Consider the following 16,512-nt stretch of genomic DNA (forward strand, 5'->3'; position numbering starts at 1 on the left):
ATACAAGTCTTGAGAGCTAAAAACACACTTGTGTGTCTTAAGCGAGTAAAAATCGGTTTAGTTCGGTTTGGTTCGGTTTCCATCTCACAATAAGTTCATAGATGGTTTCCACATGCCCAAACATCAAAGAACTTGTATAATAATGTACAAAGGAAAATACTTAAGTTTTACAACAAAAAAGTTAACAATAAAGTCTTTAAACAAAAGTTCGGTTTTCGGTTCGGATCTTGGTTCGGGTTAAGACCGAGGTAAGATTATACAAACCAATAACCATAGAACTCATAAAAATGATTTTAGAAACTCAAACTCAACATTAAACATGTTTAAACTATTATTTAACAAAAACTAGTAAACAAAGTTCGGTTTACGGTTAAGAGCTAGTTACGGTTAAACCGAGGTTAGACTCTTCATAACCATAACCATGGAACTTGTAAATATGACAAACAAACTAGAATGAGTTGAAGTTAAGCATGGTTAGTATGTATAAACAAGTTATATAAGTATATATATGTATATATATATATCAAGGACACGAAGTCCTCCATAAAGCCTTGCCTTACGAGGTCCGAAGCCACACCGATCGAGACCGAAGAAGTAACTACCAAAGGTAACAAGGGGTGTATATTATATATATGTTGTACAACCATATTCAAGTATTAATAAGACTACATAAGCTAATTAGAATGAAAGATTTAACTCAGTTTGACTTTTGAAAGCTAAACCTTTAAGAACACTAAAATAACAACCTTGAATCTTTGAAGTTTGTGAGAGAATTTGGGGATGTAGCAGAGGAAAATGAAGTGAAATGGTGGTGTATATATAGGGTAATGTTGGTGGTCAAATATGGGTGTGAGTTACAAGAGTTTTCATGCAAAATGGATCAAAACAAAACACAAAACAACAAAATTTCGGATGTTGCAGCTGTAGGTCATCGCGCCACGTGATGGGGTTTGGCCAACCCCATCGCGCCACGCTATGGGCTGGTGACAGATTTTTCCAAAGTTTCAAAAATGACAGTTTTGGCCCCCAAAGTTCGTTTGAAGTTATTTTTACGCGTTTTAAGGACCCAAAAGGATGTTTTCAAGACCCAACAAGTGTAAAACAATATTGTAATATAAAATCCATCATTTTGATTATATCATAAGCTTTGGCTTACAAAACGGGTCGGGTTTACATAATAAAACAAATACAAAAGTGACCCGAAATTGACGAATTGCACAGTATCCCCTACTTTAGGAAATTTCATCCTGAAATTATGATGAAGATGATGTTGCAAACAAATGTGGATACTTCTCATTCATTGCGTCTTCTCGTTCCCAAGTGAATTCCGCGCCACGCTGTGATTCCCATCGAACTTTGACTTACTGAATACGACTACGCTTGGTTTTCTTCTCGTTGCGATCCATGATCTCAACGGGTCGTTCAACCATGATCATTGACTCATCAACATGTACTTCGCCGAGAGGTATATGGACATTACCCTCGGCTAAGCACTTTTTAAGATTCGAAACATGAAACATCGGATGAACACCGATAAGTTCTTGCGGTAGTTCGAGTTGATAAGCTACCTTCCCAACACGTTCAAGAATTTTGAAAGGACCAACGAAACGAGGAGCTAGCTTACCCTTATTTCCGAAATGGACTACCCCCTTCCAAGGAGATACTTTTATAAGGAAAAGGTCGCCAACATTAAATTCGATCAGTTTTCGCCGTTTGTCGGCGTAACTCTTTTGACGACTTGTAGCGGCTAGGAGGTTTTTACGGATTTGATCAATGATGTCGGTGGCTTCTTGGACCATTTCAGGTCCCGTGATTTGAGCTTCACCTACTTCGTTCCAACTAATCTGGGAACGACATTTACGACCGTAAAGAGCTTGAAAAGGAGCCATATCAATGCTAGAATGATAGCTATTGTTATAAGAAAACTCGATGAAAGGAATGTGAGACTCCCAATTCCCACCGAAATCAAGAACACACAATCGTAGAATATCCTCGAGTGTTTGAATCGTACGTTCGGATTGACCGTCTGTTTGAGGATGATAAGCGGTTCTAAGATCGAGACGTGTTCCCAAAGATTCTTGAAGTGAACGCAAAAAATGAGAGGTAAAATGAGTATCGCGATCAGAAATTATAGTCAATGGTAAACCGTGTCGGCACACAATTTCCCGAACATAGATTTGAGCAAGTTGCTCGACAAAATACTTTTCGCGGATCGGAATGAAATGAGCAGACTTGGTTAAATGATCAATGATCACCCAAATACTATCGTTGCCTTTTTGGGTGTTGGGTAATTTAGTGATAAATTCCATAGCAATGTCTTCCCATTTCCAAACGAGAATCGGTGGTTGCTCCAGTAGACCAAAAGGTCTTTGGTGTTCGTCTTTGATCTTTGAGCAAGTAAGACATTTAGATACAAACAACGCTACGTCCTTTTTCATACCCGGCCGCCAAAAAGTAGCACGAAGATCGAAATACATCTTATCCGCACCGGGATGAACGGGATACCGCGAATTATGAGCTTCGTCGAGAATACAAGCACGAAGGACATCGCGATCGGGAACCCACAAACGTTTGAGAAAGGACAAAAGTCCATCGGATTTGGTTTCGAGTTGAAGTTCGGCTCCACATGACATTTCGTCGTACATGTTACATTCTTCAACGAAGGTACGTTGAGCTTGGAAGATACGAATTTGAAGATAGGTTTGAACAACAACGCTTAAGAGCAGAGCGGATTTAACATTAACCTTTCGACTTAGGGCGTCGACGACAACATTTGCTTTACCGGGATGGTAGCGAATCTCGCAATCGTAATCACTAAGTAATTCGGCCCATCGTCGTTGTCTCATGTTGAGATCTTTTTGGTCAAAAATATGTTGGAGGCTAATATGATGGGTAAAAACCACACATTTTGTACCATAAAGGTAATGTCTCCAGATTTTGAGAGAGAAAGCGACAACACCAAGTTCGAGATCATAAGTCGTATAGTTCTTCTCGTTGACCTTTAGTTGCCTTGATGCGTAAGCGATTACTTGACCTCGTTGCATGAGGACACAACCAAGAACTTGATGAGAGGCATTGCAAAATACAACAAAATCGTCGTTTCCATCGGGAATGGTTAGAAGGAGAGCATTGCAAAGCATGTCCCTGAGAGTTTGAAAAGCTTCCTCTTGCTTCGAACCCCAATCGAATGGTTTCCCTTTATGAGTAAGGGATGTAAGAGGCAAAGAGATCTTAGAAAAGTTTCGAATGAAATGCCGATAATATCCGGCCAAACCGAGGAAGGATCGAATTTCCGTGGGAGTCGTTGGAGTTTTTCAATCCTTAACGGCCTCAATTTTAGCATGATTAACATGAATACCTTTGTCGTTTACAATATGTCTTAAAAATTAAACTTCCTTTAGCCAAAATTCTCATTTGGAGAACTTGGCATAAAGTCGTTCGTTTCTAAGGAGTTCGATAATGGAACGCAAATGATGTTTATGTTCGGCTTTGAATTTAACAAAGATAAGGATGTCATCAATAAAGACAATAACAAATTTATCAAGTAGTGGTTTGATAACGCGGTTCATGAGGTCCATAAATACCGCGGGTGCATTTGTTAACCCGAAGGGCAGGACCAAAAATTCGAAATGTCCATATCGAGTACGGAAAGCGGTTTTCGGAATGTCTTCCTCGCGAACACACAATTGATGATAACCCGATCGAAGATCGATTTTGGAGACACAAGTTGCGCCTTGAAGATGGTCGAATAGGTCGTCGATTCGTGGCAAGGGATAGCGATTTTTAATAGTGAGTTTTTTAAGCTCTCTATAATCGATGCACATACGAAATGTACCATCCTTTTTTTTTTCACGAAGAGAATGGGAGCGCCCTAAGGAGAAGAGCTAGGACGAATAAAGCCTTTATCGGAATGTTCTTCAAGTTGGTTCGATAGTTCTTGCATTTTCGATGGGGCTAAGCGATAAGGAGCCTTGGCCACGGGCATTGCGCCGGGCACAAGATCGATTCGGAATTCAATCGGACGAACGGGTGGAAGACCGGTGACATCATCGGGAAAGACATCGAGGAAATCACGAACAATGGAAATATCTTGGATTTTCCTTTCCTTTTTGTCTTTTGTTACCGCGAGAGCTAGAATCGGAACGTACTTTTGGCGTAAGTACTTTTGCGATTGGGAGCACGACATGAGATTAAGTCTTCTAGAAGTGGCATTTCTAAAGACTTTAAGAATTTTACCGTTGACGAGCGGAATGCGAATGAATTTATCGAAGCAAAAAACTTTGGCACGGTGCAAAGATAACCAATCCATGCCTACTATGACATAGAAACTTCCCATTTGCATCGGGATGAGATCGATGGAGAATTTATTAATTAGCAAAGATGAGAGTACAATCGCGGACGACGGAGTTGATGGTGATGGAATTCCCATTGGCGACTTCAACAGAAAACGGTCGAGAAAGCTTGGTTCGAGGCACGACAATTTTTGACTCAAATTTCAAAGAAATAAAACTTCTATCGGCACCCGAATCAAATAAAATAGAAGCCAAATGTTGGTTCACTAAAAACATACCGTTCACAACATCGTTTGCCACTTGAGCTTGATTTGCATTTATCATAAAAGCTCGCCCTTGATTTCCATGGTTGACTTGAGGTGCTTGCGGGGGAGGAGGAGGTGGTGCTTGTATGGCTTGGATGGGTTGGATGACGAACTCTTCTGCACACCATGATCTCTGAGCCTAGATATCCTCCTTATTCTTTTAACCAACTTTTTAAACCTCGACACGTCCCTAATGGAGATTGAGTACGGTTCATGTTTTGGTTTTTCACAATCAAAGTGCAATGGTGGAAAGACTAAATCACCCACCACCTCATGGCTCTCCTCACAAGGCTCCTTCTTGACCCCCACACTTGGCTCGTTATATAGTAAATCTTCGAGCAACTTCAAATCACCAAGTGGGTCAAACTCTCCATCATTCATCACTGTAAAATCCACAAAATCGTCACCAAACTCACCCCTAAACTCTTCTTCCCACGAGGAAACATACTCCTCTGACTGCTTTTCCATCCCCAAATTCTCAAATTCGAGAATCGGCTCACTAAGTTGTGACTGACTTATTAAACCAAGTTATATATATATATATATATATATATATATATATATATATATATATATATATATATCAAGGACACGAAGTCCTCCATGAAGCCTTGCCTTACGAGGTCCGAAACCACACCGATCGAGACCAGAGAAGTAACTACCAAAGGTAACAAGTGGTGTATATTATATATATGTTGTACAACGATATTCAAGTATTAATAAGACTACATAAGCTAATTAGAATGAAAGATTTAACTCAGTTTGACTTTTGGAAGTCAAACCTTCAAGAACACTAAAATAACAACCTTGAATCTTTGAAGTTTGAGAGAGAATTTGGGGATGTAGTAGGTGAAAATGAAGGGAAATGGTGGTGTATATATAGGGTAATGTTGGTGGTCAAATATGGGTGTGAGTTACAAGATTTTTCATGCAAAATGGATCAAAACAAAACACAAAACAACAAAATTTCGGATGTTGCAGCTGTAGGTCATCGCGCCACGTAATGGGGTTTGGCCACCCCCATCCCGCCACGCTATGGGCTGGTGACAGATTTCTCCAAATTTCAAAAATGACGGCCCCCGAAGTTCGTTTTAAGTGATTTTTACGCGTTTTAAGGACCGAAAAGGATGTTTTCAAGACCCAACAAGTGTAAAATAATATTGTAACATAAAATCCATCATTTTGATTATATCATAAGCTTCGGTTTACAAAACGGGTCGGTTTTACATAATAAAACAAATACAAAAGTGACCCGAAATTGACGAATGTCACATACCCTCTTCCGATCAAACATGTTCCAAGAGGCTCCTCCACCGACCAAGAAAACAAATCCACCCGCTTATAACATTTTCTTTCAACTGCTAAATGAACTGAATCCAAAGCCACTCGCTTGGATGGATCCTTCGCGCTTGTTTTTCACACACCTTCGCCAGTCTCCTCTTATCACGAAACAACTGATCAAGATACATGCAAAACATTCTACTATTGTCACCTGTTGTATACAAGTTGCGCAAACCCGCAACTACAAACCGAACAACCCTGAACCTTCTTCCTTTAATCACTACTAACAGCCTCTGAACACAAGTGTTTATCACTGGTCACCCCTATCGTCTCAACTGGTACGTCTACCATGACAACGGCTTAACCGAACACTTTAACGCCTCCGTCTTCTGCTGTAAAATGACACCGAAACAACCCCCCGCTGTCCCGAAAAACCCCGCAAAAACTCTGCTCAAAAACCCGAAATAGATTGCGAAAATTAACGACCAGAACTCGGTTTCTTCCTGCTGCGTTTGCCCCGCAGCCAAGGGCTACACCCTTTCTCGAAACCGACTTTCAAACCGGCCTTCTTCTTCTTCCCGAGCCCTAGGCTCTGATACCAAATGTAGGTTCAGGCCCCTAATGAACATACAACACTCGTATGTATATGTAAATATGAAATGAAGAAAGAACACAAAAAGTGAAATGCTTGCTGTACTATATTGATAATAGAAGGTACATCAATAATATGAACAAAGGAGTCTATATATAGACTTACAAATACATGCAACATGGGAAATAAAGTAACAAATAAGAACTATTCTTTATTCTAAAGAAATGGTTAATATAACTCAGTCCTCTCAACGTGCACTAGCTAAAGACTTGGTAAAACACCAACCAATTCATTATTAACCACACGCGCCTCCTACTCTTCCGGCTAACCAAACCAAGTAGGATAATCTATACCCATCAACATGACTTGATAACGTGCCGACCCGCAACCCGCAAACGAACCCAATTAACCCAACAGATAATGTTTGGATATCTAGTTGATAATGCCATATTATTTTATCTAACAAAATCTAAGAATCCAGTAATATGGTGACACGTGGAAACGAAGATAATGTTGGATATCTAGTTGATAATGCTAGATTATTTTATCTAAACAAAATCTAAGCATCGAGTAAAACCGTGACATGTGGAAACGAAGATAATGTTGGATATCTAGTTGATAATGCTAAATTATTTTATATATACGAAAAAATAAACATCCGGTAAAACGAAGATAATGGTGGATAAACAGTCAGACACATTACAAACCAGTGAAATACATTACATATGAAACATATTACATGCATAAAATAAAATACACATACATAAAAACCAAATATATTACAAATGCATAACAAACCAACTAAAATTAAAACACACGATGAACCAGATTTAATTAGATGAACCCATAGAGCTTCATCATCATATGACGTTTCATCATTATTCTTCAGGCGACAACAACGACTTTTGCAACGGTGTTGTCAACTGCATATGTTGCATTTTCTCCCGCTTCCCTTCCCTTTCCTCCCGCTTCTTTTCTATTTGCTCTCGCTTCCTTCCTTCCCTTTCTTTTTCAAACTCGAGTCTTTTTTCATGAGTCCAAATTCATCATTTCTAGTAAGGTTCAATACACGAAGTTGTTCAGTAAACTCCTAAGAAACCTTACCTTTTTCTTTTCTTTTGGCTACATCTCTACCCGTTGGCGCTGAATTATTGAACCACCTCTAGTTGGTGTGTCTGGGTTGGAATTGACATGGTCCCCTTCTTCGGTAGTCCTTTTTTCTTTTTGTGCTTTCAGCGCTTTCTTCATCATCCACTTCACAGGAACGTGTTGCATCATGGTTAATATGTAAATCCCACTTAGGGTGCTTACACATAACTTCATTAAAAACGACAGTGTCGTTAATCTTTCCCCTATCTTACTCGTAAATTTTATGAGCATTATTCTCAATTTCTTTCATGCTCATTCCACTTCTTTTTGCGCGATATGCTGCCCGTACAACAACCCATTTACTCTCATTTTCGCTAAGTCGGCTAAAACGACCTTTTAATTTATTTGCATTCCTTATACCAAGCTTCTATGGATTTTCTTCTCGAGCTGCATCGTACAATTTTCTTACTTCCTCCCAAAAATGTTTTTTCTTTTTATATTACCTTGAACTTTATCTTCACCAGCCAAAAACAAGGATGACATTAAAGCGACATCTTTATCAACATCCCACTTGTGGGGTTGGTTTTCTGAAATTTGTGAGGTATGTAGTGAAGTGTTTTCATTGACATGAACTTGAGTTGGATCTGAAAAAGGCTGAGTTTTCTTTAGAATTGGGTATTGAGATAATCTTTAGAATTTCCAAGATTCATGTGAAAGTTTGAATATTGATGATTCATGGTAGGAATATGAAATCAGATAGAGATGGAAAGTGTGAGTGAATATGAAAGTTCTTATAATATTTACAGGGTTAATACGAATTCAGATATTTATTTTATTTTTGTGAATGAGATAATGTTTGATTTTTTAGATTGTAAATCTTATCTAGAAAATTTTACTAATAGAAAACTAATGGTTTAGATAAGATAATTCAGTAATAGTTAAAACTTTAATTTTATTTAAAAAGTACGATGATATGTGTTGGTTTGAAATCTGACGTATCGTTAGCAACTTGAAACAATGTTGTGTGTTGCATTGGATAGATAGATAGATACCATTCCCGTAAAACACAACCCACTTAACCAAATTAACCGAAGCGAGTAAGCAAGAAGCAGATACACATTCCCGTAACTCAGCGCAGGCAGACTGATAGATAGTAATACATACAACATCATGAGTCGTTACGACAGCCGTTCCGGCGATCCCGGCTCATACCGTGACCGGAAAAGGTAAACCCTACCTTATTATTATTACTATTTCACCTTTTAATGCTGTATACTTCTGTTCTATATCTTTCGTTTGTGTTTTTAGGGTTTCATATTTAACCATTGGCCTTATTATTCTATCAAACCAAATTATCATTATCATTGGCTAACCAATTACGATCAATTGAATCAGTTATTCCAATTTTTAAATGTGAACCGACAACTAGGGCTGTAAACGAGCTGCCCGGATGGTTTTACTTACACAGAACTTCTGCTCGGCTCGTCTCGAGCTCTGTTTCTAAAGCTTGAGCTTGGTTTGTGAGTAGTTTTTCAACCTCAAGCTCAGCTCGTTTACTATCTATTATTTGATTTTTATCTACTTATATTTATTTTTCAATTATAATTTTGTATATAGCATAATATGTATTATTTAGATATTTCTCTCACGACTTTATATATTATAGTTTATTGTTAAAAATATATAGGCTCGTCTAGGCTCGCAAGCTGGCTCAAGCTAGATAATTGAAGCTCGGGCAAGTTAATTAAACAAGCTAGTTTAGCTCAGCTTGATTGAGCTTTTTCACAAGCCGATCTTGAGTGGCTCGCGAGAGGCTTGGTGTTTACAACCCTTAACTGTAATAAGAATTTTGCATTTGTGTGTTTTGTTTAGTGATTCGGGGTTCGGTGGGTATAATTCTTCATCTAGTAAGAGGGATAGTGAAAGCACTGAGCCTCAAAAGAAGGTGGATTTGGATGGATTGACTCCTTTTGAGAAGAACTTCTATGTGGAATCACCAAATGTTGCAAAAATGTCCGAGACTGAGGTGGAAGAATTCAGGAAGCGAAAAGAAATTACTGTTGAAGGTCGCGATGTTCCAAAACCTGTTACAACTTTCAGTGATGCCAGATTTCCAGGTACAAAATATGCAAGTTCTTATTATGCTGACTTATTATAAGATCACCACGTGTCATATTCTTTTTGACTTTTAATATAGAGGCATATGAAATTGGTTGTAAATTGAATAATTAATCTCTAATCATTGTAGTCTTTTGTATAGCTTTCATTTACAGAGGTTTCTAATAGTTGATTAGGATCATTAATAATAAGAATTGTGTGCAGCAATATTGACCCCATGGTGTAGGAGCAGTTGTCTAATGCTCTAATGAATTTCTTAATCACATTGAACTGTTTTTTATCTCTCACTTGCATTCGTTTCCTCTTTTTCTCAGGAAAAAAACTAATTTTTTCATAATTTTTATTCTATGTAATAGATTATTCAGGGGTAAAAAAGGAATTGAATCATATAATAGTAATGAGTTAATGACTATGTTTAAAATGCATGTTATTTTTTGAAAATTGGTTGTTCATTGCACATGCTAGTAAAATGCTTCTAGTTGACAGGCCTGTAACTGAACCGAACGATTTGGGAAATTCCTTTATTTAATAAACGAAAGAACATGAACAAAACTTTTGTTTATTTAGAATGAACATGAACGTGGGCCTCATTTGTTCATTTATGTTTGTGAACATTCATTTATGTTCATTTATTTATGCTTGTTTGTTTAAGTACATTTATATGTTCACTTTACTATTTAAGGCCCATTACAGTTTAATATAGCTTTATTAGTTTTTTAGGCCAACATACTGATATATATGTTTACTTTCAATCGGTGTTTGATCAGTTATGTACGTTAATCTGTGTTTAGTTATGTTGGTTTACGTTTGTGAAACGCTCGTTTATACTTTAAGCTAGTGGACATAAACAACAAACCCGTGTTTGATCATTTGTTTGGAACTTTGGTTAAAGCTAAACGAACGAACGCGGGTTCTGTTCATTTACACTTTATAGGCCTAGCTTCTAGCATTTTTGATTCTCAACTTTGTTACTTATTGATCAATATCTGGTTTTAATAAATTGTTGTGTTTTACAGATTATGTTATGCAAGAAATCGAGAAAGCAGGCTTCACAGAGCCTACTGCAATTCAAGCTCAAGGATGGCCAATGGCTTTAAAGGGCCGGGATCTCATTGGAATTGCTGAAACAGGATCGGGAAAGACACTCGCTTATTTATTGCCTGCTATCGTGCATGTTAATGCTCAACCAATCTTATGTATGCATTTTTTATATCCTTATATTTATGCCTTTTTTGTGATCCCCTTTATTGGTATTACATGAATGTAATATTGTTTTTAGGCTTGTGGACGAACTGAATGTTCAGTGAACCATTTGGCAGGAAGTTTTCTTATGTTCGTTTATTTAATTAATGAACGGACATGACCAATTTTTTTTGTTCACTTAGTTAAAACAAATGAACATTAATGCATGTCTCTTTCGTTCATGTATCTTTGTGAACGTTCATTTATGTTTGTTCATTTAAGTTCGTTAGTATATTCATTAAAATTCTTTTGGCCCATTACAAAGCAGCCTAACTCATTCTTCACATTTACTTGTAATTGGTTTTAGCTCAGTTATGTTCTTTCATTTTATGTTAGTGAACCGTCCGTTTATATTGTTAATGAACGGACATAGAACACAAACATGTTCATTTTCTTAACGAACAAACAAGGACAAGAAAACCACTTTTTTTTAATTGTGTGTGTTTAATCCTCTGTACACTTAACGTTAAATGTATGAGTGTTCGTTCGTTTCATTTACAACCCTAACTGTTTGTTTTTGACTTTTTGCAGCTCCTGGAGATGGACCAATAGTGTTAGTTTTAGCTCCAACTCGTGAACTTGCTGTTCAAATACAACAAGAAGCAACTAAATTTGGATCATCTTCGAAGATTAAAAGTACTTGCATATATGGCGGGGTCCCAAAGGGCCCACAAGTTCGTGATTTACAGAAAGGTAGGTGGTGATAAGCACAAGATGACTATTGATCGGGTATATCCTAATGCTTATGCTTATAAAACACTTTCCAGCATAGTTATCTTTATCACATAAAAAAAAACATGTTTTACCATCAATTTATTATTATACTTTTGGTAGGTGTTGAAATTGTTATTGCTACACCTGGAAGGTTAATTGATATGATGGAGTCTTTGCATACAAACCTACGAAGGGTTACTTATCTTGTGTTGGATGAGGCCGATAGGATGCTAGACATGGGCTTTGAACCCCAAATGAAGAAAATTATTTCACAGGTTCGGGATATTATTGTTTTTGAAAGTATTGTGAAAATATATCTTATATATGAAAAGAAACCTTCTATGTCAAATAGGCCTATAAGTGAACTGCACTTACAATGAACCATCTGACTGGAAGTTTGTTTATGTTCGTTTATTTTATTAAACGAGTGAACATGAAGGAGTTTTTGCATGTTTGTTTAGTTAAAAGAACGTTGAACGACATGAACACCTGTCTCATTCGTTCACTTATGTTCGTGAATGTTCGTTTACGGTCATTTATAAGTTCTTTTACTTACATTCGTTTATATATTCATTTAAAATATTTATCCCCGTTATAATTTAGTTTAAATATTTGAAATTAAAATATCACATCTTACAATTTAGTCTATTTTATTAACTTCTTAGGCCCAACATATTTGATGTTTATGTGTACTTTTATTTGGTGTTCGTTTGGTTATGTTTGTTCATCTATGTTCAACTATGTTAGTTTGTTCACGTTCATGAATAGTTGTTTATACAATTCACAAACGGACGTAAGTGAACACGTACACACTCATTTTTTTAACAAGCGACAAGAGCACACTTTTTTTCTTAACAAACAAACACAAACATAATCGAACACGGACACACTCGTTTGTTCGTTCGATTCGTTTACTAGCCTGCTAAACCTATTATATAGATACAGAGGTTCTTTAAAATATAAAAGAGCTTAGTTACCGGTAGTCCTTCTTGAGTATTTTAGTATAGAACTTCGATTTTACTCAAATTCGTTGAATTTCATGGTCCAAAAATGACCTTATTGGGAATGGATGCCAAAACATGTCTAAACTTGAAACAAAAGTGGTAGGGTTCAGGTTATACTCATGTCAATAACACTCATGTGAAGTTATCTTGTTAATTAATATCTGAGATGTTTTATAATTGTGTCTACATTTTGACACATCACCTCTGTGGTACATGTGCAGATTAGGCCAGATCGTCAAACTTTGTACTGGAGTGCCACATGGCCAAAGGAAGTTGAGCAACTTGCAAGGCAGTTACTATATAACCCTTACAAAGTAAGATTTTTTTGAATGCTAATTACTAGATGTTGCAGTTTCAACCTAGTTATAATGATAATATCAAATGGGTTGTATTCAATTGATAACTGGACAACTGTAAAAACATAGCTAAACATGAAGCACGCCACATGATTTAAAAATGGTTAAAGATGTCACTTGTTCAAATTCTTACAATATCCTATTTTGGTTTATTTTAAAAGGAAATATCTTTAGGTGATGTATTTTTGCAGTCATATGAAATATGTATTAAATAACATTTTAAGTATTTTTACAACATCATATGGTGTTTGAAATATATACAGGTGGTAATTGGTTCTTCTGAGTTGAAAGCTAACCATTCAATTCGCCAGCATGTGGATATTGTGACCGAAAATCAGAAGTATAACAAGTAAGTGGAACATTCCTTTTGGCATCGACCAAGAATCTTAATAAGTCAACTTTATAGATACACATGGTTGTAAGTAATGATTATGCTTGGTTTTCAGATTGGTGAAGCTGTTGGATGATATCATGGATGGTAGCCGTATTTTAATATTTATGGATACCAAAAAGGGCTGTGACCAAATAACCCGCCAGCTCAGAATGGATGGATGGCCCGCTTTGTCTATTCACGGAGATAAAAGTCAAGCAGAGAGAGATTGGGTTTTATCCGAGTTCAAATCTGGTAAAAGCCCAATAATGACCGCCACAGACGTTGCAGCCCGTGGGTTAGGTATGCCACAAGTTTTTAGTTATAATTAAAATTTTTTATTGTTGATATGTTTACAAATTAATTGCAGATGTGAAGGATGTGAAATATGTGATAAATTATGATTTCCCGGGTTCGCTTGAAGATTATGTTCATAGGATTGGTCGAACTGGAAGAGCAGGGGCAAAAGGAACCGCATACACTTTTTTTACAGCAGCAAATGCAAGGTTTGCTAAAGAGCTTATTGCCATCCTTCAAGAAGCAGGTCAAAAAGTCAACCCTGATCTAGCGGCAATGGGCCGTGGTGCACCTCCTCCTCCAGGTTGGTTGACTGGATATTTCTGTTAATATAGCGTTTTATGCCTATCAGGGTATAGAGAAAACGGTTAATTTATAGGAATTAGCTAAAATTGGTAAAGGGTTGAAAATCATCTAGAGTCTGTTTACAACACACATAAACCTCCTAAAGCTTTTCATTGTAATAAGGGTTATTTGCGACTTTGCGTAAATACCAATGTGCTTTCCCTTTTTTCTGTGTTAGTGATTGTACTTTTTTTTGACATTTGAGTCATTAAAAGATTGTTTTTCACATGTCTAGGGCATTCTACAGTATTTTTATCATGATCCGAATGTGACATAATAATACAAAAATTTGCTTGGAGTTCAAAAGAAACAATTAGTGTTAGGGTAGTTTTGTGAAATTGCAATCTAATTGTGGCACTTTCATGGGATGGGGTGAGTCTATACAAAAGTACAAATCTGATGTTGTGCACTTGTGCTTGTTACAAATTTATAGTGTAAATTTAGAGGATTTCAGTAGTTTAGTCGCTATGAAGAATTATATATTTATTTATAGCTGGTTGCAATCTGGATCAATTTATCTAAAAAGGAAACGGGTTGAATTAAGAAAATTGCATAGATAGGAAACGGACCAAACAAGCTGTAAATGGTAGGACACATTAATTTTCTCTTTATTGGCCATATTACTACTTAATTGTCCCAAAGTAATTGGCCACTTAAAGTAAGAATAAGTTATAAACTTATAATATGCTAATTTACTCATTTTACCATATCGTGATGTCAATTGGTATTTTAACTAAAATCTGCATTTATTGTGTTGATCCTAAATCAAATTTTTTGGACAATAATTTCAGGAACAAAAAATTTCAAAAAGTGCCAAATCGGCATTACCTGTTATGACCACAATAAGTATTACTTATTTTGACCAGCTACCTTAAGCTGTGATGGTGTCAATATATGTAGTAATTAATATTGTTGGTGCTTCAAAGCTACTTTGTTTTTTCACTGAAACTTAGTTTTATCTTTTTATTTGTGTTAAGTAGGACATGGCGGTTTTCGTGATCGTGGTCGGGGTTACAGCAGTGGTGGCCGATCATGGAACTGACGAACATGGACAAACACACGTTGTGAGGTGCTAGTAGGAGGGTCCTATGGTATTTTTTATTATTGTTGTTTGAACTCTGCTAGTCATTTGATCGTCAGCTTAGCTTGATATTGCACTTCTTTTCAGACATGAAATTAGAGTCATTGAATCACTTTACTTTTGAATACATATTGAACATTAGCTAATGGACGAACTTTGTAATCAATGTTTCAAGTTGTTTCTTCTTGTTGACTTTAAGTTGTTTTTTTTATATCGTAAGATCATCTTCGATAGATGCACAGACAAGCGGAGTGGTGGACTGCAAGAACGTGCAGGAACCCCATCACTATTCGTCTGACGGTGTTTTGTCTTGCGACAGGCGGTTCAAAAAATGACCCATCGGTGATGCTCTAACTATGATATCGGACTTTGGTAATTAGTTCATGAGATCTGAATCCGTAGTCATAACACATTTGAATTGGGTAAACTTCTTGCTAAATGAAAAATCTTAAGAATGTATTTTGAACTTATATTTTATATAGAGTTAAGTGCCATTTTAGTACCTGTGGTTTGTCTAGTTACGCAAGTTTAGTACCGATTTTGAATTTATTGCAAATGGCTACATCAGTTTTTTAAAACTTGCAATTTTCGTACATTTTTTTAACTCCGTCTATTTTCTCCGTTATATCAAGGGTACTCTAGTAATTTCATTATTTTAATTTTCTTTTCCTTTTCTCTTTTCTATTTGTGTCATCATATCTTCCCCTTCACCAGTTCATCATCACCACTCTCTCTCTCTCTCCCCCCTCTCTTTTGCTCCGGTCATCATTACCGGCAAGATACCACCATGTCTCTGTTTACCACAGCATCTCCGGTCAAATCCACAACCACCACCCATCACAGGAACCCTCAACCCCTCTTTCTCTTACAATTCATCTACCACCACCATCTCCCACCATCCAACCTCTGACAATCGTCACCGAATCAGCCACCACTGCCCGCTGCCAATAAATACCACCACATCCCCATCCCCCACTTGTAGAGCCTACACAATCGCCATGAAACAACCCAGCAACCACCATAGCTACCGCCGGACTGACACCACTAACCCTAGCACCGCCCACCAGACCTGCCGCCAACAACCCCAACCCTAACCTTACCTCAAATAATATCTTATGAGAAAGCACAAAAACCCTCTGGTGTACTCCCAAATTTGGAGTTTGGATTTTGGGATTTTAGGTTTGCTTGGTATAGAGGTAGGGTATCAAAAAGACTCAAATACCCTAAAGTACCACCCGCGGGTTGGAGAGGAACTTCTCATATACCACCCGCGGGACATACGGATCACTCGCTTAGCCGTCTAAGGAAGAAACACCCACAAGACGTATGCGGAAGCATCCTGGCACCCTAAGAAGTCATCCGCAGGATGGAGTACCCGTCCGCACAAAATGACTGGGAGGCAATGCCTCATGACAGCTGTAAATAA

At 37.2% G+C, this 16,512-nt stretch overlaps 1 protein-coding gene across 1 annotated transcript; it reads left to right on the forward strand.

Annotated features, from left to right (window-relative positions):
- Nucleotides 1-8,667: 8,667 nt before the first annotated feature.
- On the forward strand, nt 8,668-15,497 carry LOC143597873 (DEAD-box ATP-dependent RNA helicase 20-like). Its single transcript, XM_077076252.1, has 10 exons — nt 8,668-8,785; nt 9,432-9,676; nt 10,694-10,873; nt 11,451-11,612; nt 11,754-11,908; nt 12,859-12,951; nt 13,257-13,342; nt 13,440-13,666; nt 13,734-13,964; nt 14,986-15,497. Exons 1-10 carry the CDS (start codon nt 8,730-8,732, stop codon nt 15,045-15,047), a joined length of 1,497 nt encoding a protein of 498 aa, XP_076932367.1. The 5' UTR covers nt 8,668-8,729; the 3' UTR covers nt 15,048-15,497.
- Nucleotides 15,498-16,512: the final 1,015 nt, after the last annotated feature.

This window comes from Bidens hawaiensis, unplaced genomic scaffold (genome assembly GCF_021521415.1).
Source record: "Bidens hawaiensis isolate Kalapana, Puna unplaced genomic scaffold, B.hawaiensis_p1.1 tig00049155_1, whole genome shotgun sequence".
Classification (NCBI taxonomy): Eukaryota; Viridiplantae; Streptophyta; class Magnoliopsida; order Asterales; family Asteraceae; genus Bidens; species Bidens hawaiensis.

Excerpts from the sequence above, each read along its gene's own strand:
- LOC143597873 (XM_077076252.1), top strand. The coding sequence starts at position 8,730 with ATGAGTCGTTACGACAGCCGTTCCGGCGATCCCGGCTCATACCGTGAC. Across the intron at positions 10,874-11,450 it reads TAATGCTCAACCAATCTTAT|CTCCTGGAGATGGACCAATA; the intron begins GTATGCATTTTT and ends GACTTTTTGCAG. Across the intron at positions 13,965-14,985 it reads TGGTGCACCTCCTCCTCCAG|GACATGGCGGTTTTCGTGAT; the intron begins GTTGGTTGACTG and ends TGTGTTAAGTAG.